This window comes from Arabidopsis lyrata (assembly GCF_000004255.2).
Source record: "Arabidopsis lyrata subsp. lyrata unplaced genomic scaffold ARALYscaffold_5, whole genome shotgun sequence".
In the NCBI taxonomy this organism is placed as follows: domain Eukaryota; kingdom Viridiplantae; phylum Streptophyta; class Magnoliopsida; order Brassicales; family Brassicaceae; genus Arabidopsis; species Arabidopsis lyrata.
The window spans coordinates 12,024,070-12,049,310 of NW_003302551.1; the positions used below are offsets into that span (position 1 = coordinate 12,024,070).

Consider the following 25,241-nt stretch of genomic DNA (forward strand, 5'->3'; position numbering starts at 1 on the left):
ACGTACCCCCGCTGACACATGACGCCTGCGGCAGCAAGAAACGGTGGCATTATCTTCTTGTGAAGCCGAATTCATGGCTGCTACGGAGGCGGCTAAACAATCAATTTGGCTTCAAGAACTTCTAAGTGAGATCATCGGAAAAGGCTGTGAAAAGGTGACAATACGTATTGACAATAAATCTGCGATTGCACTAACTAAGAACCCGGTGTTTCATGGACGTAGTAAACATATACATAGAAGATATCATTTCATACGTGAATGCGTCGAGAATGAACAAGTAGGAGTAGAGCATGTTCCCGGTGAAGAACAAAAGGCGGATATCTTGACAAAAGCACTTGGAAGGATCAAGTTTAAAGAGATGAGAGATCTCATTGGAGTTCAAGATGTGAGAGAAGATAACTTCAAGCTTAAGGGGGAGAATGTTGGCCTAAGCTTGAAGTTACTTGAACAATAAGTTATCTTTGAGAGAGATTAGGAAAAGTACTATTTAGGAGTTATCTAAATATGTAAGTTTTACTTTTGAGAATTGGAAAACTCTTCTCTATATAAGAAGATGCTAAGGTGTAGCATAACTTATGAGTTTTGAGAATAGAGATTGAGTGCTTAGGTTTTGAGTTATTTTCCTAAGTGATTAATAAAGAGAGTTATTCTTTGTTGATCTTTGTGTTCTTAAAGCTTTTGCCAAACTAGAGCTATTAGATTCAGGTTTGATGTGCAGCCATCATGAGGACATCTTGGTACACCTCCGTCGTTTAGACTCACTTCTATATGTTGTTTCATGCAGTCCACACAGAATTGATGACGGCATAAAGCAACGGAAAACATCTTCTCACCTTTGATAACATCGTCAAAGCAGTTACCACAAGTCTTCTTCTGAGCAGTACGAGGCATAGGTCTGATGAGGCGAGAAACTATTGTTTCCTTTGCAAGTTTATGGACAAAATCAGTTTGATTTCTAGCCACAAGAATAGGGATGCTAGATATAAATTGTTGTCTGATGCGTTGCACATCATCCATTAGCAAGGCGATTTTCTCATCCTTAGGCACAGATCTCCCCATGACCTAATCATTCAAGGCAAAACATCGATTAAGTTATTGAAGCAAACACAAGTGAAACTTATCAGCCAAGAAAACTTACCAATTCAAAAATCTCAGGATCATCAAAATAAATTGAGATATGATTGATCCTCAAACTCACGGCTTTGGCTAGTCCTAGCTTCAGTGCCATAAGCTCAGCCTCCCAACCTGTAATGCCGGAGTAATTAAGTGAACCCTTGTTCTTAAACAAGATACCATCATCCTCTTCTCTGCAAATAGCAACTCCAAATCCCGCAAATAAACCCGTTGTTGGCTGAAAGCTTATCAAACCCTTGAAGTAAAGGCTGTACGAGTCAGAACTTGAATCGTCAGGTGAGATGGGTTTTGGGGCCATCTTCTCGTACCTTTTGTGCAAACTTTGAGATTATTTAGTCCTAAGGTAGGTTTTCTGACTAGTATATATATATATATATAGAGCAGAGGCGGCTCCAACTAAACGCAACAAAAAATTAGCTTTTAACAATAGGTAAGAAAGAAAAAAGATAACCTAAGCTTAAAGGATATTAAAATAAAGGAAAATCCCTTAAAAATCTTATATAATAATAAAGGAAAACTATTGAAAACAATAAACGAGAAAGAAACGGAAGCTAGAGCTTATCCTGGATACTCTAATGAATATCTTAACGAAAAAAGATTATATTTATAATAGAATTGAATTATTTAATTATATTTAAATTTATGAGAAAAAGCAAACCAATATAGGCAATGGTATGTTGTGTTTTATCGGTTTTGTGTATTTGTTTTCTTTCCTAAATTATATATTTTATAGAGTCAAAATGTGTTTTTAGAGTCTTTTAGTCCTTTATCGAGTCTCTACAGGTTTTACGTTGCTTTGGAGGAAAACGAGCTGTTTTGGAATATAAACACACATTTGGAGATGCAGTTTCGTTTAGAAACGTCAGACGTTTGGCCTCAGATGGAAGACTTCCCACCGTTAGATCTTTCTGAAATTTTGACACAAGCTAGATGAAGATGTTAGCTTGAGTTTCCAAGTGTTTTGAAGGAAATCTAACAGTGCATTGAAGAGTTATACCCGAATTAGTGAAGACAGGTCATTCTGGCGAGCATTTGAAGCAGTTGCAGAACTGGACACCATAAGCTCCAGATCGATCGATCCTTTTGTGGATCGATCGATCCACACCTCTGACGGACAAGAATCAGTTCCAGACACTCTAGATCGATCGATCCTCATTGGGATCGATTGATCCCCGCTCCAGACGAGTTTTCTTGGCCCAAATTTGATGCAATTCACTCCAGATCCGACCCGACTCGTCCCCTACTGTTTTAAAACCCTAGGCTCGACTTTTAGACATTATCCTTGATATTTTTCAGTTCTAAACTTTTTTCTTTGGTTTGTAAACAACTTTGGGCAAAGGAATCCATCATCTTGACACTTTGAGAAGATTTCTAAACCATATCTTGTTATTTCTACAATTTCATCATGTTTTCTTCATTGATTTTTGTTATCTCTTTTTCTATGTGTGAGTAGTTCTCCTATTGGGTTTTAGGGTTCTAATTAGGGGATTCAATGGATTGATTGATTGATTGTTGTTTAGAATTCTCATTCTCTAGGTTCTTTGATTCACATGTTCTTATTGCTAGAATAGGATTGATCACCCTGTTGTAGATTCTAGATTTTTCTATGCATCAAAAGTGTTCGATAGAATGTCTGAATCAATGTGAATTGAGCAATGTATGCTTAGCCAATGAAAGTTGACGTTAGGACGCATTGTGAACTTAATGAACTTGTTTGGTAATGCGAATTTGACTAGGAAATTTCATGTGAAAGTTTAGTAATCGAGTAGTCAAATTTAGTGATTAATGTCTTGAAAGAGAATTAGTCTAAATGTGTTCATGTTCAAGAACGGTGCTTAATTGTTGAATTCCTTGTCTCATGTTTCCATTATTCGTTGATCTCTGAAATACCCTATGGCCCAATATCTTTAAATTCATAAGTTAAATCGTTTAAATTTGCTGCATTTTTATTTTACAATTCAAAAAAACAAACAAACAACCTTTCCGCTTTAGCTAACAGTCTCGAAAATTTTTAGTGTACCATAAATTCTTGTGGAGACGGAGGACAAGAGTTACTGGGGCACGTGCCCTACACTCTTTTTTTCTTTTCTTCATATAACTTAAATTACTACTATCAAATACCTTAAGTCTAATTAAAAATTAGAAAAAGTGCCCCATTCCAACTAAAAGCAACAATAATATTTCAGCCCTAATATGTATGTCAAACAAATTTATACACCAAAATATGTAGGAACTATGATAACTTATAAAAAAACTTTTTTGTCATAAACTTATTTTTGTGTTTGTATTTTTTTCTTTTGTTTGTGCCCCAGGTTAAAAAAAGTTCTGCGTCCGCCACTGCCCGTATATACTACCTTGCGATTAAGTGTATCGGGTAATTACTCGAGCAATCATGCAATTACTAATTGACAAATGAGAAATGGTGTTCTTAATAAGATATGACAATATCCTACTTTGTTTTCCTTTTAGAATCAAAACATTTCTTTTTTATGGTGAAAATATCAATACGTATTAATTTTACAGATCAATTGATCAATCATTATTGGTAAATGTTAAAAACTTAGCGCTACAACCTTAATGTGACCCCCATTAGGATTCTAGTCTTACTTATGTTTTTCATTAAAAGTTTGGATTATATTAACAAGAAGATATGTGTTTCTTGCAAATTTTCCGAATAGAAAGCTCCACAAATCAAAAGAATCAGAGACTATAAGTGATAAAATATCAAATGAGAGTAAACATGGGACACAACAACAAGGCAAGAGATCAGCGGCTAGAGTTTTTGAAATAGAAGCAATTTTTATAGGATTTTCGTAATCTTGTTTACCTTTTTTTTTCTGTAAGTAAACATTATTTTGTAAACAATATTCTTTAATTTAATACGGTTTAGAAATGTAAACCAGAAGTGAAACATTTACAATTCTGATGTCATAACGCATATGATGTCATAACGCATAAATCATAAAGATAAATACAAGCATTTCAGGCTAAACAATCAACCTGTATATTTAAATTTAATGGAATAAGAGAAAAAGAAACAAGTTGACATTCTTAAAAATGTGCAAAATGAAACTCATACCAAAATGTGTATGTGAAACTAATAAGTGCAAATATTCAAATAACAATACAGAAAATCCAAAAGCCCTGCAGAGCTTACAACTTAAATTCTCAAATTAAACAAAGAAAAAAACCAAAGAAAGATATGAAGTGTTTCCAAACAACTGTGAAATCTAATCCAAACACAGAGACTAAAGACTATAATATTCAATGTATTCGGCATCGAAATCGGACTTAGCGGGAGGATCAGGTATACACCAATCACAACCACAACCGTAAGCCCAAGGATTATCATCTTCATCGTCATTATTGTCACCATCATGTCCATCATCATCGGCACTGTTGGTTTGAGAAACAATTGCCTCTTTTGCAAGTTCAAAAGCAAACTTAATGTTGTTTTCGGCAACCAGAATTGCTTCACTAGAAGCAAATTTCTCCCTAAGGCGTTGAACTTCTTCTATAAGTTGTTTGACAACTTTTTTCTGCTTAGGTTTACATTTACCAGTTGTTATCTGCATTGCAAATCAGATTCAGGTTTGTTAAACCAAGACATGATAACATGACAATCGACATCGTCATCACAAAACAAGATATGATATAGATTAAAAAGTTTGAGAAAGAATATATTATTATGAAAGTGCCAAAATATTCACGAAAAAAGGTTATCTAAACTACTAATTAAGCATTAACCAGACACAAATTATCTACACGCCAATTTAGAGAGTCTAATAAATCGATTAAAAGTGCATAAATAAACTAGCTAAGCAATATTGCAATACAAAAGTAAAGAAAACACTTACGTTTCGGTAAAGATCACGATCATCACAGTAAATCATGACCTTTTTGATCCCTAAATCGAGTGACTCACTTAACCCACGAATCAAAGCCCTAACCTCAACTCCTTCAACGTCACTCACTGATTCCTTCATCTTAAACAACAACTCATCCGTCTGATCACAAATGGCGACCCCAAATCCAGCCGCCACATTATCCGTACTCACCAAACCCTTAGAGTACAATCTGTAGACGACATTTTCCTCAAATTTTGCCGCCGCAGATTGAGTTTCCACGACCTTTAAAGAACCCTCACCTTCAAGGTTTGGTGTATCTCCATCTACCTTCCGTTTCTTCGAAATCATGCCTACTTCGTCTCTATCCATGACTGTTTTGTCTTTAGTTCCCAAGATTTATGGGAAAGTTAATGAGCAAATATATAAGAAAGAGGAGAGACTATTGTAACCGTGCTTGAGAAGCTGATAATTTATTATCGGAAAATTAGTAATATTTGCAACCGTTTTTGGCTAGTATTGATTGATTTTCTTCTTTTTCAAAGATGTAAGTAGATTTTCTATAGATTCTCAATATTTTGCTATTAATTTCTGCATTTGTGACGCTACAAGTTACTTGGCACAAAATAAAAAAAATCAAAATAAAAAGCAAAAAAAAAAGAACGAAGAAAAATAAACTTTGACGACAAAGAAAAAATGAATAGAAGTCACTTGATAATCTTATAATTACATTTTCGCACCAAAAAAAAAAAAATCTTATAATTACATTTTTCAAGTACATTTGGAGAAAAAACCTTTGGACTTTCAACTTATTTATGGATGAATGCCATTGACATCAGTTATTAAAATTTGAAAAAATTAATTACAGATATTACCAAAATGATTTCGAGAATAATGAAATCAAATCTTCCTTCATTTTCTGAGTCATTAATGTGATTATCTTTTGAAAATATTTCTTTGTAAAAAAAAATTCAAATTAAAGAATTCATTAAAATCGACACTAACAATTAAACTATTTGGATATTCAAGTATTTCAAGATTTGTATATCTTAATTGATATTCGTTTTCAGTATCTCACTCTTCAATTATTGGGTAATCATTATCCACATTTAGACCTATAAATAATATTAATTTCTTAAAATATTTTATAAAGACATAAATTAATAATCAAAAATTAAGTTTGTTAATTAATATTAGTTTGTATTATAAATATTAATTTTATTAATATTATTATTAGTGATCATATTATCAAGACAAATATCATTAATTATTTATTATTAATATTAGTTTTTTCCTTTAAATTAGAAGAGTGATACCGACAAAAATAAATTAGAGAGCACAGATCCTTTCACATACAATACAATAATATATTACCTCCACAAGCTTCTTTCTCTACCATTCTTTTGGTTGCTTCATATTTTTCTTCCAAGGTTCTTGAATATGGGTTTAAGGCTACACAAACCAGAAAATTCTTTGAAGATCAGGAAAAGGGTATCTCAAACGTATATGGCGGTGAAAACAGATGTTAGTAAGGCGTATGACCGAGTGGAATGGGATTTCCTTGAAACGACGATGCGTCTCTTTGGTTTTTGTGATAAATGGGTTCGATGGATAATGGCCGCGGTCAAGTCGGTTGAGCAACCTGATTGCCCTCTCGTCGTACAAAACGAAACTGAACATTTTTTTGTGGAGAACACTCTCTAAAGCCTTGGCCACAAAAGCAAGACTGATCACACGGGGAATGAGAATTGACCCTATTTGTCCGCGTTGTGGAAGTCATGATGAGTCGATAAACCATGCTTTGTTCACTTGCTCTGTTTCTTCAATGAATCTTGCAAAATTTGGTTGTATTCCATCTTCTTCTTTTATTGATTCTTGTATTCAGCCAGAATGGCTTCAATCTCGAATTTGTAATGACATTTCAAAGTTAATATAATTTCTTTCTGACGAAAAAAAAAAAAAAAAAAATTAGAAAAGGAATTTAGTAAAATGGCCGCAAGTCTTGTGAAATCAAGCAGGGGATGCGTGCATACTATATACTTTCGCGGGTTTCGAGAATAGTTTTTTTGCTGTTTAAAAATCTTTAAATCCGTTGTGAGATGGACCTAACATAGCGGGTTTGAACTATTAAACCAACAATAAAATTATTAACTTATTGATTTATATTCTGGATTTGTAATCATGGTGTGGAATTAATTAAGTTACAAATGATATCAATATTAATTATATGAACTAAAATATATATGACATATTAACGTACACCTTCTTACTTTTAAAACAACTAGTCTTATTTGATAAATTTCTAAACAAGAATATTTAATTTGTATATACATTAAACAAACAAAAATACACTAACCTACCATATATCTCTATATTATTCTACAAAACAAAATAAATCTAAAATTCTTTATATTATCCAATAACAAATTTAATAATAATAAAATAAACACATTTTAAGTAATAAACTATAAGTATAAAACATAAGAAAAAAACATGTATTTCATACCACAGGTCCAAACAAAATGATAAATTAGTTAGATAAAATACTAACTAACTGAAAATTTAAAAATCAAATAATCTGAAAATTATAATTTAAAATACAATAACTAAAAAATTAACATGCGGTGTACCCCCGGTTAAAACTCCGTGATTTTGATGGGTCGGATCAAAATCTTATTCTATAAATATTTAATCATATAAAGCCGAATACTACTATACTTTAAATATAATAACTACATCTTATTAAAATCATACACGATCAATCGGTTTCATATATACTTAAAAATTCATAAATTTTTTAAAACATAGCACTGCGGTGTACCGTAGACTAAAACCTAGTTTACTACATGTGGATACGGACTTCGTCCTCTATGACTAATTCGGCTCAAACGGAGATTGAGCAAGTCAAACATGCTGCAAACAAGAGAAAATGGCCCATCAGAACAACGGCCGATCAAGCGCGCCGGCTCGGCCCAAATGAAGATGGTTCGGCCCAACAGGATGTCGGCTCGGCCCAACAGGATGTCGGCTCGGTCCAACAGGATGTCGGCTCGGCCCGATAACACATCAGCTCGGCCCATCGCGATTCGGCCCATCGCGATTCGGCCCAACTCGATAAATTCGGAGGGGTAAAAAAGAGAAATGGCAAGAGAGACAAAGGGAACCCTAGATCAACTCCTAGCCTATAAAGAGCAGGAGACACTATTGAGAAAGGGATCCCCGGACCTAAAGTCATTACCGAGAGAATTTAAGAGAGAATTGTTGTCTAGCTCATTTATCTCTAACTTTCTGGTTTTCCGTTATGTATTTCGGTTTTTCGTTCTGTAACTTACTGTTCTCTCGTTCATCGTTAATAAAAAAGCTGCTCCGTTCTCCCTAAAAACTCTTACATATTTATTGTTAAAACCTAGGTACAAACACTATATAACACTTTCATATAGAATCGAAGAAGAAACAATTCTCTTCTTTCAACTTTTTTGTTTTATGTTTTTTTTTTTGGGATTCATTTGGAATTGCGTGACATATGCATCTATACTAGTATAATCGCAGCACTTTTTGTGACGGGTGGGTAAAAAAGCTTTCGGGTATATCGGATATCCGACCCATTTTAAAAATTCCTTCACAAAAAATTTGTTGGGTCGGGTTATATTTAACCCAACTCATACACCGGATATTCTATATTTAATAATTTAGATTTTTAGAAGATTTGATTAAGATTTATAATTATAATTCTCCTATCATCTTTGTGTGATTTGTTTTTAACTGTTTTGAATCATCATATAATACATAAAGTAAAAAAAAAAATCAATTTTTTTTCTGCATATACTGTGATTCGAAATTTTAAAAACGGACATATAATATCCAATTGACGAAAATGTGTGTTCAACGTTCTACATCGATTAAAATATTTAGACAATGATTCAGAATCATATCATAAATAAGAACATTAATAAAATAAATGAGTTTTTTGGCGGGATAGGTTTGGCGGGACAGGTTTTTGAATCAACAATAATAAAAAGATTAAAATATCATTAATCCGCCGCTTCAATGCGGATTTAATCCTTATTTTTTTAATACAAATCACAGGACGGGTTAAGAAATTACGGAACGGGTTATATTTCGGAAATGATTTATATTGCGGACGAATTTGAATCAATATTTATATACCGCTTTAATACGGGTTAAATCCTCAGTTTATTAATAATTATCTCGTGGACTCGTGGTATACCGTTACTTAATAACAATTGTAAACTATAATATAAATAAATATGTTATAAGGAGATACAATTTACAAAATATTTTTATACTAACTTTAAAATTAAATCATCCCGCGGTGTACCGCGGGTTAAAATCTAGTTAAGGAAAGTAAAAAATTTAGTAACATGAACAATCTACAAAACCGATTATGTTATTAATCTACGCTAACCAGAACAAAAGAATTATTAAAACGAGAACACAAACTAAAATAGTAAACGCTGTATGCATCCTTTGTCGATGAGGGCAACCTCCTTGCTTCCATTCGGCTCCACATGTGTAGCAAAACGAATAGCCACATCCATACATCAACCATTGACATTACAATGTGAGTTAATTGAGCAAAAACATAACCAAATTCCAAAAGAAGGTGTTTCTATAGATGATACCTGCAAGTTACATGGATGCATCCGTCCGAAAGTTCGGTCATGTGTTGGCACTTTCCACATTGGCCACATTTTCTGATTTGTCAAATCTTTGAGTTTCCCATCATTTTTCTGTAGGATTTGGATGCAATCTCTTGTACTCGTTGCATGACAAGTTATTATGCCATGGAACTCTACAGTTGATGCATAAGGGTTCACCACATTTGATGCAACAACATCTCCTAACTTCAGCTTCTCTAGTCCATTTAGAGATCTCGGTTTTCGACATCAAAATCGAGCATGTTGGATTTGGGCAATAAACTCTGACCCATACAGGAATTGAATCCTCTCTGATCTTTCGTTCCCACATCTCTCTTAATTTAGGTGACAAAAGATGGGCACAGCTTCCAAGTGTCAGGTTCGATTTGCAGCCATAATGAGGACATCTCGGCACACTTCCCTCAAGTAGCTGCACCTCTATATGTCGTTTCATGCACGCAGAACAAAATAGATGACAACATTTTCCAACATAAAACATCTCCTCAGCTTCTAAATCATCATCGAAACAGATAGGGCAAGTACTTTTCTTAGCAAGCTTGACGTAGCAAGGAGGATCCCCATATATTCTTATCTTAGAAACTAGTGTCGCCCTTGCTAGTTCATAAGCATATCTAATACTGTTTCCGGCTATAAAAATCGGGACGCTCGACTTAAATCCTTCTGTTATTCGTTTCACATCATCAATTAGTAAGGCAATCTTATTCTCTTCTGTCACGAATCTTCCCGAAAATGAAATCTATTCAATAGGACGAGAGAATTTTAGTAATTAATGCATTAACATAGGAAACAAGCAAAGTCCTATAACTATAAACAGCCAAGAAAAAAACTTACTAATTTGTAAACAGGATAATAATCACAATAAATCGAGATATGATCGATCCCCAAACCCGCAGCTTCCGTTAGTCCTTGCTTCAATGCTATAAGTTCAGCCTCCAAAACAGTAATATCCGAGCCATGAATTGGTCCATTCAGCTGAAACAAGAGATCATCTCTATGCCCGCAAATTGCAACCCCAAATCCAGCCAATGAGTCAACGCCAACCAAACCTTTGAAGTAAAGGCTACACAACTGAGGACTAGTGCTCGAGCGGGTAAATCCCTTCAGCATCTTGTTCTCTGGTTATCGCAAGAGTAACTTTCATTCATGTATATGGTGAGAATCAAAAAAATCAGGGAAAATTTATTTTTATAGATTTCTGATACACAATCGTAACTTTAAAATTAGTAAAAAAAAAATTAAACTAGTTAATATTATACCGAAAATGAAGGAAAGTTTTATCACCTTAATTTTTTTTTTTATATACATTCTCATTGGGAACTGCGTGACATTGATAATTTTGTATAAGGTTGTGGATTTTCTTTATTTTGGTAAAAATTAACGGTTTGTGGATTCACATAAGAGTCTTGGTTTTAACAAGTGAATAAAAAACCACAATCATTCATTTTGGCTAGAAAACCACAATTTCTCCATTGATGGAGATGAAGCTATCTATCTATAAAATCTGCTTGACCAGAAAAAAAATATTCTCTAGCTCCACAAGTGGTAGATAAATGAACGACCGGGGCGGGTTTGGACATCATTTTTCATGCCCATAAAATAACGGGCCTCGCGGACAAGTCCAGGCGGATTGCAGGTTTTTACAGGTTTTGTCCGCGGATTTGCGGGCCGGCACGTAGACTACAAATATTTAAGAAAAATAAATAATTAATATAAATAAATAAATATTTTTACATAATTCTGAAAATATATATGTGAAATATATGAACATATAACGAAATTTAATGTATAAAATTATAAGATTTACAAAAAAAAATAATTCTAAGAGTTTTTTTTTATTGAAAAATTGTTAATTTCAAATTTTAAAAATTAATTTTATTTTTTAATTATTTTTAAAAAATTTAAAACTAAGCCCGCGGGCCGGCCCACTAACCCGTTGGGCTTAGCGGGGCGGGCCTGGACATATTATTTTTGCCCGCGGTCCTAGCGGGCCGGCCCGCCGCGGTCTCATAAATTTAGATGCCCATCGCGGGCCGGCCCGTTTGACACCTCTAGGCCTGATCTAATAGTTTATAAGGCGGCTCACCATAAGAATTGAGAAATATGAATCCTTTGCCTCGCAAGTTTATTTCTATAATTGATTTTAGTATCAATTTTTGATGGATTAATATAATAGACAATAAAAAAAAAAAAAAGTAAGTCTAAACCCAAATAAAACAGAACAAAGCATTTTCCTCTGTATTTTGCTTCTGGAAAACATCACTAAAGAGAATGTCCCAGAGACAAGTGAGCAGCTTATAGACATAGATAGATTTCGAAGGCGGTAAATAGGAATTAGAACACTATAAGAATAAACAAAATTTCTTAAGAATGAAGAATGAAGACAGAATAAGAAAAACTAGAGATACAAGAAGTCTCACTAGCCATATGGTTTGGCAAAGAGGATCCACAAGTAATTTTTAAAACGCTGAAAAAAGAAGGAGAAAAAGGCTTTAGTACGCATTCCCCAAACCATTCCGTGATGGTGAAGGCAACCTCCAACCGTTGAGACTAAAAGTAATTCTCAAAGAACACATGAGAACATTGAGAAGGAGTCTGTGTTGACATTGGACCAGCATTAACATTAGGATTAAAGGTCAAGCTAAATATGATTAAAAAGAAAAACTGAAATCCAACCTCAAACCGAAAAGACTTAACTCAAACCCAACCCAAAACCTAATTAACCCTATCAAAAAATTTGGCCACGCCTAATTCTTTTGTAGTCCTCCCATAAAAGACATATTAATATTATAACGGCAAAGAACAAAACCAAGAAAACAATCTTCATTATCATATCGTAGCGATGATAGCAACCGCCTTTTAGCTTCCATTCGGCTCCACATTTGTAGCAAAACGAATAGCCACATCTATCCATCAATGATGAAATTACTATGTTAAATAGGCGAACATGTAATCAAATTCCCATAAGGTTTATATACTATAGCTGCCGAATATGATTAGAGATGATACCTGCAAGTTACATTAATGCGTTCTATCGATGGTTCGATCATGTGTTGGCACTTTCTACATTGACGCCACATTGCGGTAGGATTTGGACCCAATCTCTTGTAATCCTCGCACGACAAGTTACTATGCCAGGTAACTTTGCAGTTGATGCAAAAGGGTTTATTGCATTTGAAGCAGCATCTCATGTATCCATCTTCTTCAGTAGATTCAAAGAGCTCGGTTTTCGACATTATAGCCGAGCACTTTGGTTTGGGGCAGTAAAATCTGTCCCATACCGGAATTGAGTCCTCTTTGATCCTTTGTTCCCACATTTCTCTTACTTTAGGTGTCAAAATATGGGCACAGCTTCTAAGAATCAGCTTAGACTTGCAGCCGTCATAAGGACATCTTATCACACTTCCCTCTAGAAGTCCCACTTCTATATCTTGTTCGAGGCATTCTATGCAGAATTTATGACCGCATAAAGTAACAGAAAACATCTTCTTAGCTTCGAAATCATCATTTAAACATATACAGCAAGTAGCAGGCATACTTATGCTGATTTCAGAAGCGACTGTTTCCATTGCACGTTTATAAGCAACCCTAGCTTGGTTTCCAGTCATCAAAACAGGGATGCTAGATGTCAATTGCTGTCTGATGCGGTGCACGTCATCCATTAGCAAGGTGATGTTCTCTTGCTCAGGCGCAGATCTCCCCATGACCTAAAAACATTCAACGCAAAACATACATTACGAGACTGAATCAAAGACATGTGAACCTTAACAGCCAAGGAACACTTACCAATTCATAAATCTGGTAATGATCGCAGCAGATGGAGATATGAGTTATCCCCAAACTCACGGCTTCGGTTAATCCTCGCTTTAATGCCATTACTTCAGCCTCCAAAACTGTAATGGTAGAGTCAAGAATTGATCTCTTCATTTGAAACAAGACACTATCATCCTCTTGTGAGCAAATTGCCACCCCAAATCCTGCCAGTGAGTCCTCCCTTATAAAACCCTTGAAGTAAAGGCTGTAAGAGTCAGAATTGAAGTCGCCCGGTGATAATTTTTCAGCGAGTTTTGGACTATCTTCTCGTACTAGAATGCCTTCTTCCTCCATATATATGTTGCGCATACTTTAAGATTTTTTTTTTTTTTTTTCCCTAGGAGTCTTCGTACGATATATGACTCGTGGGAATAGGTTTGTGCTAGGGTAACAAAAACACTCTAAATTGCTTTCGGATGTAGTAAAGAAAAATAAACTGTAAGGTAAAGAACTAAGAATTAAATGACTGAACTGCTAGCTATATGATTATGAGTTTATATTTAATTGTTTATAAAAGGAATTTAACATAATTAATTGAGCAATTTTCTTAAAGAATAGCAAAGAGGATTAATATCCAAAAATAAAATAAGACAACTTCCTATTCTCTTTTCACGAGAATAAGACAACCTTAGAATTGTCGAGATTTTTAGAGAGTTTTGATTTGTACAGAAAATTTTATATACAAGTGATTCAATGGTCTTTGCATAAATATGATTGCATTTGAATTAGTAAATCTACTTTTGGAATATCCGACTGACCATGCAAGGCAAATTTTAAATTAGACTTTAATTCACTAGATCGTATCAAGTTAGCAAATCAAAGGAGTTAGAGAAAATATCGTAAGATCTCGTTTTATATTCTGATTTTTCTTGTAACTAGTAATCCCTTAGTCCCTTACCGGCTTACCCACAAAATCGATCATACTATTTTATGAAGCCAAAAAAATATAAAATAAGTAACAAATGAGAACAAAGCACAAGATGGTAAGCCACACTGGTGGATGCGCCATGGGCGGTAATGGCAAAAGTGGTGGCCTCTGCAGTAATGGCAAAAGTGGTGGCCTCGGTGGTAACGGGGACTGTTGTTGCATTGGGAGATACATATGGAAAAGAGCATGACGGCAACCTCCAGCCTTGGCTCCACATTCGTAGCAAAACTTATGTCCACATCTACGATAAAAATGCAATGATTAAAACATATATAACCAAGTTTGAATGTTATTAATAGAGGTGATATACCTGCAGGTTACTTTGATGCATCCTTCCGAAAGTTCGATCATGTGTTTGCACTTTTCACATTGACGCCACCTTTTCTGATTTGCTAAAACTTTAAGCTTTATATCATCAGCAGTAGGATTTGGACCCAGTCTCTTGTAATCGTGGCACGACAAGTTACTATGCCATCTAACTTTACAGTTGATGCAAAAGACTTGACCGCATTCCAAGCAGTATCTTCTAACTCTAGCTTCTTTAGTAGATCTAGAAAAGTATCTCCTAACTCCAGCTTCTTTAGTAGATTTAGAGAGCTCGTTTACCGACATTAGAGCGGAGCACGTCCGGTTTGGACAATAAATTCTCTGTTTAACAGGAATAGAGTCCTCTTTGATCCTTTGTTGCCACATCTTTCTTAGTTTAGGTGACAAAAGATTGACACAGTTTCCAAAACTCAGCTTAGACTTGCAGCTGTAATGAGGACAACTAATCACACTCCCCTCGAGTAGCCTCACCTCTATATGTCGTTTCATACACTCGTAACAGAATTGATGACGACATTTATTAATGGAAAACATCTGATTAGCATTAATATCATCATCTAAACAGATACTGCAAGTCCTTTTGAGGGTAGCCTTGGCTTGGCGAGGACGATTCACAAGCCTGCTAATATCAGAAACTATTGCTTCCCTTGCTAGTTTATAAGCATATCTGATCATATTTCCGACCCCAAAAGTCGGAAAGATCGACGCCAATCGTTTTCGTATACGTGACATATTGTTTGCAAAGATCAGATTCAGCAAGCAAAAGTGGAAACAAATTCAAGGAAAGGTTTGAGAACTCTTAATTTTATAAACGTGAACTAAAAAACCAGATCATGCGAGTCTCTTTGAAATAGAGATCGAACTACTAAAAAAATAAGAGAGTTAAAGGAAAAACCCTAAGCAAAAACGTATAAAAGATAGGGTTGTGTTGGACTGTTGTGGTGTCTCATAGATTAAAAATAGGTTATAATAAAAAGACAGTTATGACTCGAAATATATTTTGGGTTATCATAAAAGATTTACTTTTATTTTGCTCTTTTATGAAGAATATAGAAATCCTTTTCATTGTAATGGGTATGGGTAAAAAAACGGGAAAAATGTCGTTTTATCTTCCAACTTTCAAAAAGTGGCCAATCAATACGTCAACTTCATATGTGGCCATTTAAAACATAAAATAAACGTTGACTAACGTTTGAGACATGGAAATTCGTTGACCAGGCCAAAATAGACATGCCGTTATCAGTCGTTAACGGAACCTCTAACGCCCGTTATCACCCGTAACGACTCTGTTAATCAACTTTCAAATTGTGGCCATTTTAAACATCAACTTTATATGTGGCCATTTAAAACATGAACTAATCGTTGACTAACATTTGAAACATGAGAATTCGTTGACCAGGCCAAAATAGACATGTCGTCATCATTCGTTAAAAAAACCTATAACATCCGTTATCACCCGTTAACGACTCTGTTAGTATATCCAAAACGACGTCGTTTTGAAAATAATCAAGAGAAAATCAGGACAAATTTTTTGTTTAAAGCATAATCCAAGGACATGGTTTGATATATAGACAATCGTAGAGCCAGTAATTAGAAGCAAACATTGTTTATATATTTGTTTTAAATCTAAAAAGGAATCATGGAAGCAAACTTGTAGACCCATCATAGGACTAAAATAGGCATGGGCGTTCGGATATTCGGGTCGGGTTCGGGTTGGGTTTTTTGGGTTTGGGTTTTTCGGGTTTAGAAAACTAAGATCCATTCGGGTATTTTAAAACTTCGGGTTCGGGTCGGGTTCGGATCGGGTATTTCGGGTTCGGATTCAGGTTTACCCAAAGTATCCAAATATTAGAAATTTTGTATCCGATCCTATGCAAAGTATTGAAAAATAATCAAAAAATCTATAAAACCCAAATATTTTAACCTGAATCTAACCCAAAGTAGCTAAAACACCCGAAAATATCTTAACATCCGAATAATTTTGGCACTTAGGTTATTACAAGTATAAATATTACTAATATATTATAACTATGTACTTATATTTTGGGTATGTTCGGGTACTTGTTCGGGTTCGAGTTCGGGTCGGGTTCGGGTTTTCGGGTTGTCAAGTTTAGAATCCGTTCGGGTATTTTAAAACTTCGGGTTCGGGTTCGGGTCGGATTTTTCGGGTCGGGTTCGGTTCGGTTCTTCGAGTTCGGGTATTATGCACAGGCCTAGACTAAATGTAGCTTTTCTGAAATGCAGATAGAGATAATAGGACTATTCATCTTGTTTGAGCTGTTGTAGAAATAGATTTGGGGATTTGGTGTTTTCATTTGGGAAAAATCTTTTTGGACATACTAACAGTGTCGTTAACGGGTGATAACGGATGTTATAGGTTCAGTTAACGAATGATGACGACATGTCTACTTTGGCCTGGTCAACGAATTCTAATGTTTCAAATGTTAGTCAACGATTAGTTCATGTTTTGAATGGCCACATATGAAGTTGATGTCTAATATGGCCACAATTTGAAAGTTGATTAACAGAGTCGTTACGGGTGATAACGGGCGTTAGAAGTTCCGTTAACGACTGATAACGGCATGTCTATTTTGGCCTGGTCAACGAAGTTCCATGTCTCAAACGTTAGTCAACGTTTATTTCATGTTTTAAATGGCCACATATGAAGTTGACGTATTGATTGGCCACTTTTTGAAAGTTGGGAGATAAAACGACATTTTTCCCGTAAAAAAACTACTCTTTTAAAAGCCTTTTCTACCCTTTTTAAATTTTCTTTGTGGCTATGGGTAAAAAAACTAGAACACTAAAAAAAATGTAAGAACGCCTTGGTCATATGTCGTTTTGCTTTGATAAGGAAGAAGAGCACACGAACTTATGGGGAACCTTCCTTTTTAATTAAAGTCAGTAATTGAAACCTCAGTGGTGCGCTAGTGACACAAACTATGTCGGAGCAGAAACGAGATAACAAATCAAGATCATAAGTTTGTTGGGCACAAGAGAAGACGAGGAACGATTTGTTTGGAACTATGCTCCATCTCTTGCACTCGCAGGTGCAGAAGTTGGCGGCGGTGATGGAGGATGTGGTGGCAATCGAGCCCTTGGAGGAACGACATGACCATGATGGCAACCTCCAGCCTTAGCTCCACATTGGTAGCAAAAATTCTGTCCACATCTACGATGAAAATGCAATGCTATATCAGATTAAAATATATAACCAAATTTGAAAGGATTATGTTATTAATAGATATGATACCTGCAAGTTACACTGATGCATCCTTCAGAAAGTTCATCAATCATGTATCGGCAATTTCGACATTGACGCCACAAGTTCTGATTTGCTAAAGCTTGGAACTTTAAATCATCTGTTGTAGGATTTGGACCCAGTCTCTTATAATCGTTACACGACAAGTTACTATGCCATGGAACTTTACAGTTGATGCAAAAGAGTTCACCGCATTTGTAGCAGTTTTTCCTAACTTGAGCTTCTTTAGTAGATTTACAAAGCTTGTTTACTGATATTAAAGCCGAGCACCTCGGGTTTGGGCAATAAATTCTCTTTGTTCCAGGAATCGAGTCCTCTTTGATTCTTTGTTGCCACATCTTTTTTAGTTTAGGTGTCAAAAAAATTTACACAGCTTCCAAAAGTCAAGTTAGACTTGCAGCGGTAATGAAGACATCTAATCACACTTCCCTCGGGTAGCCTCACCTCTATATGTTGTTTCACACACTCGTAGCAGAATCGATGATGACATCTATCAACAGAAAACATCTGATTAGCATTAACATCATCATCTAAACAGATATTGCAAGTAGCCTTGGCTTGGTGAGGAGGATTCACAGGCACCAAACTTGGAAAGATAGACGCAAATCGCTGTCTTATATGTTGCATATTATTGCAATATCAGAATCAGCTAGCAACAGTGGTAACGAATTCAAGGCAAAGTTTGTGAAGAAAGTTCTCTTAATTTTATAAACGTGAAATAACAACAGAGCATGCGAGTCTCTTTTAATAGAGATCGAACGACAAAAGAGATTAAAGAACAAAAATAACCTAAGTGGAAGAAAAACCCTAAGAGAAAAGTAAAGTTCTACCAGTGAGCACCCACTTCTTCGGGCCGATTCCTGAAATTGGGGTGTTACAAAACTTGTCGAACAAGTACGGCTTCTATATTTTAGGTAAATATAAGAAAAACACTAACCGAAAAGCAAAATTATAATAAAGAAAAACAATTGACAAAGGAAACTTGTACTTTTATATTTTAGATCAATATTATTATTAAAGCCGACAAGAGTAATTAAGGCTTGCAAATTGGGGTCTCCAAATTGAGACAAATTGTATCCTCTGTGATAATTTCCTGGAAACTAGAGAACATGTTTTCCTCCACTGCGAAGTAAGTCAAGCCCTTTGGTCTAAAGTAACAAGAAGGTTAGGCTACAACTCTGTTACCTTTTATTCATGGGATGCTTTCTCGGCTTGGCTGAATTTAAAAGACAACATCTCAAATCAGACACTACGGCGGCTGGTTTCTCAAGCAACGGTTTACTCAATTTGGATGGAGAGAAACAATAGGTACCAGAACAATATTTCCACAGACATTCTTCTCTGGTTCAAGGTTTTGGACGGACAAATTTGAAACGCAATTCTAACAAAGAAGATGTGGAAACGTTTCAAAAGCCTAATGCAAATTTGGCTAAAATATATTTTTCTACTCATTTGCTCTGTGACTAGGTTCTTCCTTGTTTTATCTTTTTTTTGGCAAGGGATGACCTTTTGCATACATCCAATAAAAAAGAAGTTTCTTCCACATCTATGATCCAAGGTTGTGTTCTCCTTAATACACCAAAAGGAATCAAGGCGAATCAACTGCCGTTGGATCCAACTAACCTAGCGAGAGTTCTTCCTTGAAGCAATCCACCATATTAGCTTAAAACAACTCACTTTGTTTACCTCAGCAATTCACTTGGTGTCAAGCCACCTTCCTCCTTTGGTCTACAAACTTCAGCCCATGCAATTTTTGCTTTATGAGTGTTAAAATTCGGCCTCGACCAAAGAAATGCCGAGCAAATCTTCTCGATTTCCTTAATACAAGTATTAGAGAGACGGAAATCTTAAATCCAAAAATTGGTAAGACTTGCAATTACCGAGCTAAGCATATGTTTTCTCTGCTTATTGCAAGAGTAATATGATTCTCGAGTCTTAGATAATTCATTCATGTAAAGTCAAACTTCTATAAATTAATAATGTTTGTGAAGATTAATTTTAAGTGATATTAATTTATAGAGAGATTTGTTTTAAGGGTTTTGTGCAGAAAAAAAAAACCCTGCAACTCGTCCATTTTTGCAACTTTACCTTTCAACTACGAAGAAAGCAGATTAATTCTACGAAGTCCAAAATAATACGCAATTGTGGAGGTTACATTTCGTATTGTTTTGGACTTCTATCAATAGCATTGGTTGTAAATGGTTTCATTAGATTTCATTTTCCAATAATGTAGGTCACAGGAAGATCTGTGCCAGAGGAGAAGAAGACCGCCCAATGCTATTGATAATCATGTACACTAATGAGTATTGACATAAGCCTTATAAAATTCAATGCTTTTTTTAAACTTACAAAATGGTAGATTGGATAGTAATCACAATAGATTGAGATACGAGTGATCCCCAAACTCGCAGCTTCGGTTAGTCCTAGCTTCAATGTCGTAAGCTCAACCTCGAAAACAGTAATGTTCGAGCCATGAATTGGTCCATTCAGCTGAAGCAAGAGATTATCTTTCTGCCCGCAAATTGCAACCTCAAATACAGCCAACGAGTCATCTCTTACTAAACCCATGAAGTAAAGGTTGTACAATGAGGACTCATACCACCAACATCGCCAGTGTCTTTTTCCGGTAAGGGTTTTCGGTCGTCATCTATGCTAGGAAATTGTTTGAACATGTTTCTCTGCTACCGCAAGCAAGATTCCTTGAGTCTTAGTGTATTTATCAACTTGAAATAAAGAAAATATGTTTGGATAAATTTATATCCCAAAGATATAGGGGATGTATTAGCGAATTTTTAATCATACTTGGCGTAACTGAAACTCCTTTTTTTTGTCTTTTTTTTTTTTTTCTTAACAATTATTTTTACTTTAATTTTTAAGTGATAGGCCTGGAAATCAGGGTAGTTTCTGGTTTGGTTCAAAAAATTTCGGTTCTAGAGTTTAGACATACGTACCAAAACAATTTTGAATCTGTTTTGGTTCTTCCGGTTTTTGAGTTTAGGACCCATTCGGATTTTTTTGTTGGTATTTTCAGATATTTTTTGATTTTTTTTCTGCATTTTCCATTATTCGGCCTAAAATTAACTAATGTTTTGATATATATTTCAAGTATTTTAGAGCACCCAAAATAACGGTTCTAAACTTTAGGTTCCGTATTTTACAAGTCAGTTCGATTTTTGGTTCAATTCCGATTCAATACTTTAGTTTCGGTTAGTATACCCATGACTAAGCATGAAACTAATTCATATTTCCAAAACACAGTTTGTGGATTATTCTTTTTTGGGGGTAAATAATTAACAATTTGTGGATTCCCGTAAGAACTAAGAATAATGTTATGTTATTTCTTGGAAATTCATTTCGGGTTGTACTTCGACTGTATCAAAAAGCGAGGCGTCTTACTGATTGAATTTGTAACTAATAGTCGTGCTAGCTTTCTTGTCTATAATATAATGTTTCAATGTATTTGATATTTTTTTACCAAATCAAAGTTAGGTACGTAACAATGTCGCGTTACCAAATGGCTTTTGATCGAGAACAAAAACATTAACAAGGAGGTCCCTAGTTTCAGTCCATTTGGGAGGATAAGTATTAGAGCCCATACCAAACTTCCCACGTATTAAAAAAAAAAAGTCTTAATATTGCAACGAACAAAAACGTTGGTACCCCAATAAAATGAAAGTTAAGTTTTACATCTCTACACTTTTCTTTTGTTTCATATCTAAAAATGATGTTCGTTCTTATATTATTTAAAATCGATTGTAACAATAATAATGGCCAATCAAGTATAAGAACTATCAGACATGTGTTTGTTATTCTGATATCTTCACTTTTGTTTCTTTGAGGACTGTCTAGCTACTTCACTCATGCTAGAACTTCTGTGGTTTTTTACTAATCTAAAATAGATGAACAATTCTCTACATTATCGCATTTTTAAGTTTTTGGTTCAAACATACCACAATTAGTTTGTTTTCCAATAATAATACCACAAATTCAATCTTAAAATGGTTCAAAAATCTTACATATTAATTGAGGAAATCTAGCTCCTCATTTGAAAAAGAGGAACTCAAACATAATTTTTTAATTAAGGTTGGTAATTTATTTAGGGTACGGTAAACAAGTAATCACACAATAAGTTGTGGTGTGTTTTTTTTTTTACATCTTTGGATTGACAAAGCCCGATCCATAGTCAATCCCTACTACGCGGGGTAACGCGATTTAGTGGAGTCGAACTCCGGTGGGAAAAACGAAGTCAAGTAGACTTAACCACTTGACTAAAGGCACATCCCCAGTTGTGGTGTTATTAGAAAACAATTATAAAAAACTAGTTTTGGTGCGTTTAGAACAAAAACATTAGTTGGTATTTTAGGGTATTTCTCATAAAAGAATTGGTTGACAATATTTTTGTATTTTTTCGTTTCTTTTCATGATACTCATTATTTGTGCTTTTGTTGACAAATGATTTTAATTTCTGGCACACTCAAAATATATGTTATACTCACATTCATAAACATGAGATATTGTCATTCCTCTTTTTGATTTCCAATTATTTTTAAAAGTAAATTTTAACCTTGGAAAATTTTAAATAACAAAGAAAACTATTTTAATTTGATAATATCTATATAACATTGATAAAAGGTGAAATATTGAAATAGAAATCTGTAAAATATTTGATCTCAAAAATCTAATATTAACACAATAAATTATTATTTTGCGTTCTGATTTATCTAAAAAATTTAGAAGAAAAAAAACAACCATTATAAAATTTCTTAAATTACTAAAATTTAATGTTTACGAATAATTAAGAAAATTATGAACATAATAAAACCAAACAAAAGTGGAAAACAGCATATCTGAAAACACAGTACTGGCATGGTTGGCGGCGGTGGTGGCTGCTGTGGCGGCCGTGGAGGCCTAGGAGGAAGACCATGACCATGTTGGCAACGTCCAGCCTGGACTCCACATCGGTAGCAAAACTTATGTCCACATCTATCAAGAAAATACAATGCTATATCAGATTAAAACATATAACCAAATTCGAAAGGAAAACGTTATTAATAAACTTAATAAAGATGATACCTGCACTTTACTTGTACGCATCCTTGAGAAAGTTCAATCATGTGTTGACACTTTTTGCATTGACGCCACATTTTCTGATTTGCCAGAGCTTTAATCTTTCCATCATTCTCTGTAGGATATGGATGCAACCTCTTGTATTCGTCGCACGACAAGTTACTATGCCATGAAACTTTGCATTTGATGCAAAAGATTTGACCGCATTTGAAGCAGCATCTCCTAACTTCATCTTCTTTAGGTGATATAGAGAGGTCGGTTTCCGACATTAAAGCCGGGCACCTCGGGTTTGGGCAGTAAATTCTCTTTGTTACAGGAATTAAGTCCTCTTTGATCCTTTGTTGCCACATCTCTCTTACTTTAGGTGTCAAAAGATTTTCACATCTTTCAAAAGTCAGCTTAGACTTGCAGCGATAATGAGGACATCTCATTACACTTCCCTCGAGTAACCTCACCTCTATATGTCGTTTCATACACTCGGAACAAAATCGATGACGACATTTATCAACACAAAACATTTGATTCTCATTAATATCATCGCCTAAACAGATTTTGCAAGTTTTTTTGCGAGTAGCCCTAGCTGGATGAGGAGGATTCACAGGTATGCTGATTGAAATTTCAGAAACTTTTGTTTCCCTTGCTAGTTTATAAGCATAACTTACACTATTTCCCTCCACGAAAATCGGAAAGCTCGACTTAAATCCTTCTCTTATACGTTGCACATCAATCATTAGCAAGGCAGTTTTATTCTCCTCTGGTATGCATCTTCCCATGACCTACACTCAAGGCAATTATGACATGATCAATATTCAGATTTTAACACTTGGTAGACAAGAAAGCAACCAATACTAATGACATAAACCCTAAAAAATCAATGGTCGTTTTTATGAAAAGAAAACTTACTAATTCGTAAATTGGATAAGAATCACAGTAGATTGAGATATGAGTTATCCCCAAACTCGCAGCTTCGGTTAGTCCTCGCTTCAATGCGGTAAGCTCAGCCTCCAAAGGTGTAATGGTGGAATCATGATGAATTGGTCCTTTCATCTGAAGCAAGAGATCATCTTTCTTCCCAAAAATTGCAACCCCAAATCCGGCTAATGAGTCCTCGCTTACCAAACCTTTGAAGTAAAGGCTACACAACTGAGGACTAGTGCTGACATCGCCGGAGGAATTTACCCGTGAGGGTTTTACGGTGTCATCTATTCTAGAGAGTCCCTTTAACATTTTTCTATGCTACATACCCTTGAGGAGATTCTAGAGTCTTAGGCTTTAAACGATTCTTGTATATATACATGGTGCGATTCAACAAGAATCCAAAACTAAAAGGGAAAATATCTTTGGATAAATCTATATATAATAGCAATCTAATAAATACCATTTGCACATCTGAACGGTTGCGTCTTTTTATCGCAACCTTTCGTTTAAATCGGTTATGTCTTTTTATTGAATTTTCTCTTTGAATTTTTGTTGAATTATTTACGGTTATATTTGTTCAACTACAGTCGTATCTTTTCAGTTTACAGTTATATCTTTATAGTTGCATTCATTCATTTAAAGTTACGTTTTTCCATTATATAATTTCATTGCATTTTTTGTATAGTTAGTAATACTACGAAGTTTTTTTTGGAAAAGTTTTCTCTGATTACTTCTTAAGCTCCTAGAGCTGTATTTATACACAAGGATTTAACCTAGAACATGTATCTACGATATACACATAAAAGACCAAAAAGGACAACTCAATATTAACATATATTCTCATCTAATACCCCCCCTCAAGTTGGAGCATGAAGATCCAAAATGCCCAACTTGCCAAGAAAATATGAGAATTCTTTCGCACCAAGCGCCTTGGTAAATATGTCTGCAAGTTGAATCGTTGTAGACACATGCTGCGTAGTGATGACCCCACGTTGGATCTCATCGCGAATGAAATGACATTGAGCCTCAATATGCTTTGTCCGTTCATGAAAAACCGGATTAGCGGCGATATAAAGAGCAGCTTGATTATCACAAAATAACGACATTGGAGCTAAATGAGGAACTCGGAAGTCAAGTAAACAAGCCTTTATCCAAAGAAGCTCCTTAGTAATGTCAGCCATAGACCTATACTCGGCCTCAGCCGATGAAAGAGATACAGTCTGTTGCTTCTTTGTCCGCCATGATATAGGAGAAGTTCCTAACTGAATAAA

At 35.0% G+C, this 25,241-nt stretch overlaps 6 protein-coding genes and 1 pseudogene across 7 annotated transcripts in view; all 7 read right to left on the reverse strand.

Annotated features, from left to right (window-relative positions):
- Window positions 1-1,470, reverse strand: part of LOC9311803 — a 13,495-nt gene extending 12,025 nt beyond the window's left edge. The window contains exons 1-2 of one of the 2 annotated variants that reach the window (XM_021026070.1): window positions 1,139-1,470; window positions 698-1,062 (exon numbers count right to left, since the gene is read on the reverse strand). In XM_021026070.1, coding sequence (XP_020881729.1) covers window positions 698-1,062; window positions 1,139-1,432 — 659 coding nt within the window. In that variant the 5' untranslated portion in view covers window positions 1,433-1,470. Of the gene's footprint in view, window positions 1-289; window positions 1,063-1,138 lie in introns of those variants that run through there. The other variant, XM_021026071.1, reaches the window with a different exon arrangement.
- A 2,694-nt stretch (window positions 1,471-4,164) lies between these two features.
- On the reverse strand, window positions 4,165-5,474 carry LOC110228472. The gene is made up of 2 exons (XM_021026084.1): window positions 4,992-5,474; window positions 4,165-4,703 (listed from the first exon to the last, which is right to left on the reverse strand). The coding sequence occupies exons 1-2, from the start codon at window positions 5,349-5,351 to the stop codon at window positions 4,383-4,385; spliced, it is 681 nt and encodes a 226-aa protein (XP_020881743.1). The 5' UTR covers window positions 5,352-5,474; the 3' UTR covers window positions 4,165-4,382.
- Window positions 5,475-9,638: 4,164 nt separating this feature from the next.
- Window positions 9,639-10,786, reverse strand: LOC9313480. The gene is made up of 2 exons (XM_021026073.1): window positions 10,490-10,786; window positions 9,639-10,394 (listed from the first exon to the last, which is right to left on the reverse strand). Exons 1-2 carry the CDS (start codon window positions 10,763-10,765, stop codon window positions 9,723-9,725), a joined length of 948 nt encoding a protein of 315 aa, XP_020881732.1. The 5' UTR covers window positions 10,766-10,786; the 3' UTR covers window positions 9,639-9,722.
- A 1,360-nt stretch (window positions 10,787-12,146) lies between these two features.
- LOC110228468 (E3 ubiquitin-protein ligase arih1-like) lies at window positions 12,147-14,228 on the reverse strand. Its single transcript, XM_021026066.1, has 3 exons — window positions 13,442-14,228; window positions 12,665-13,362; window positions 12,147-12,561 (listed from the first exon to the last, which is right to left on the reverse strand). The coding sequence occupies exons 1-3, from the start codon at window positions 13,775-13,777 to the stop codon at window positions 12,384-12,386; spliced, it is 1,212 nt and encodes a 403-aa protein (XP_020881725.1). The 5' UTR covers window positions 13,778-14,228; the 3' UTR covers window positions 12,147-12,383.
- Window positions 14,229-14,303: 75 nt separating this feature from the next.
- Window positions 14,304-15,798, reverse strand: LOC9313481 (E3 ubiquitin-protein ligase RNF144A). Its single transcript, XM_021026076.1, has one exon. It carries the CDS (start codon window positions 15,453-15,455, stop codon window positions 14,658-14,660), a length of 798 nt encoding a protein of 265 aa, XP_020881735.1. The 5' UTR covers window positions 15,456-15,798; the 3' UTR covers window positions 14,304-14,657.
- A 1,655-nt stretch (window positions 15,799-17,453) lies between these two features.
- LOC9313482 lies at window positions 17,454-18,821 on the reverse strand (annotated as a pseudogene).
- Window positions 18,822-22,763: 3,942 nt separating this feature from the next.
- Window positions 22,764-24,356, reverse strand: LOC9313484 (probable E3 ubiquitin-protein ligase RNF217). Its single transcript, XM_021026065.1, has 3 exons — window positions 23,956-24,356; window positions 23,059-23,828; window positions 22,764-22,968 (listed from the first exon to the last, which is right to left on the reverse strand). The coding sequence occupies exons 1-3, from the start codon at window positions 24,277-24,279 to the stop codon at window positions 22,764-22,766; spliced, it is 1,299 nt and encodes a 432-aa protein (XP_020881724.1). The 5' UTR covers window positions 24,280-24,356.
- Window positions 24,357-25,241: the final 885 nt, after the last annotated feature.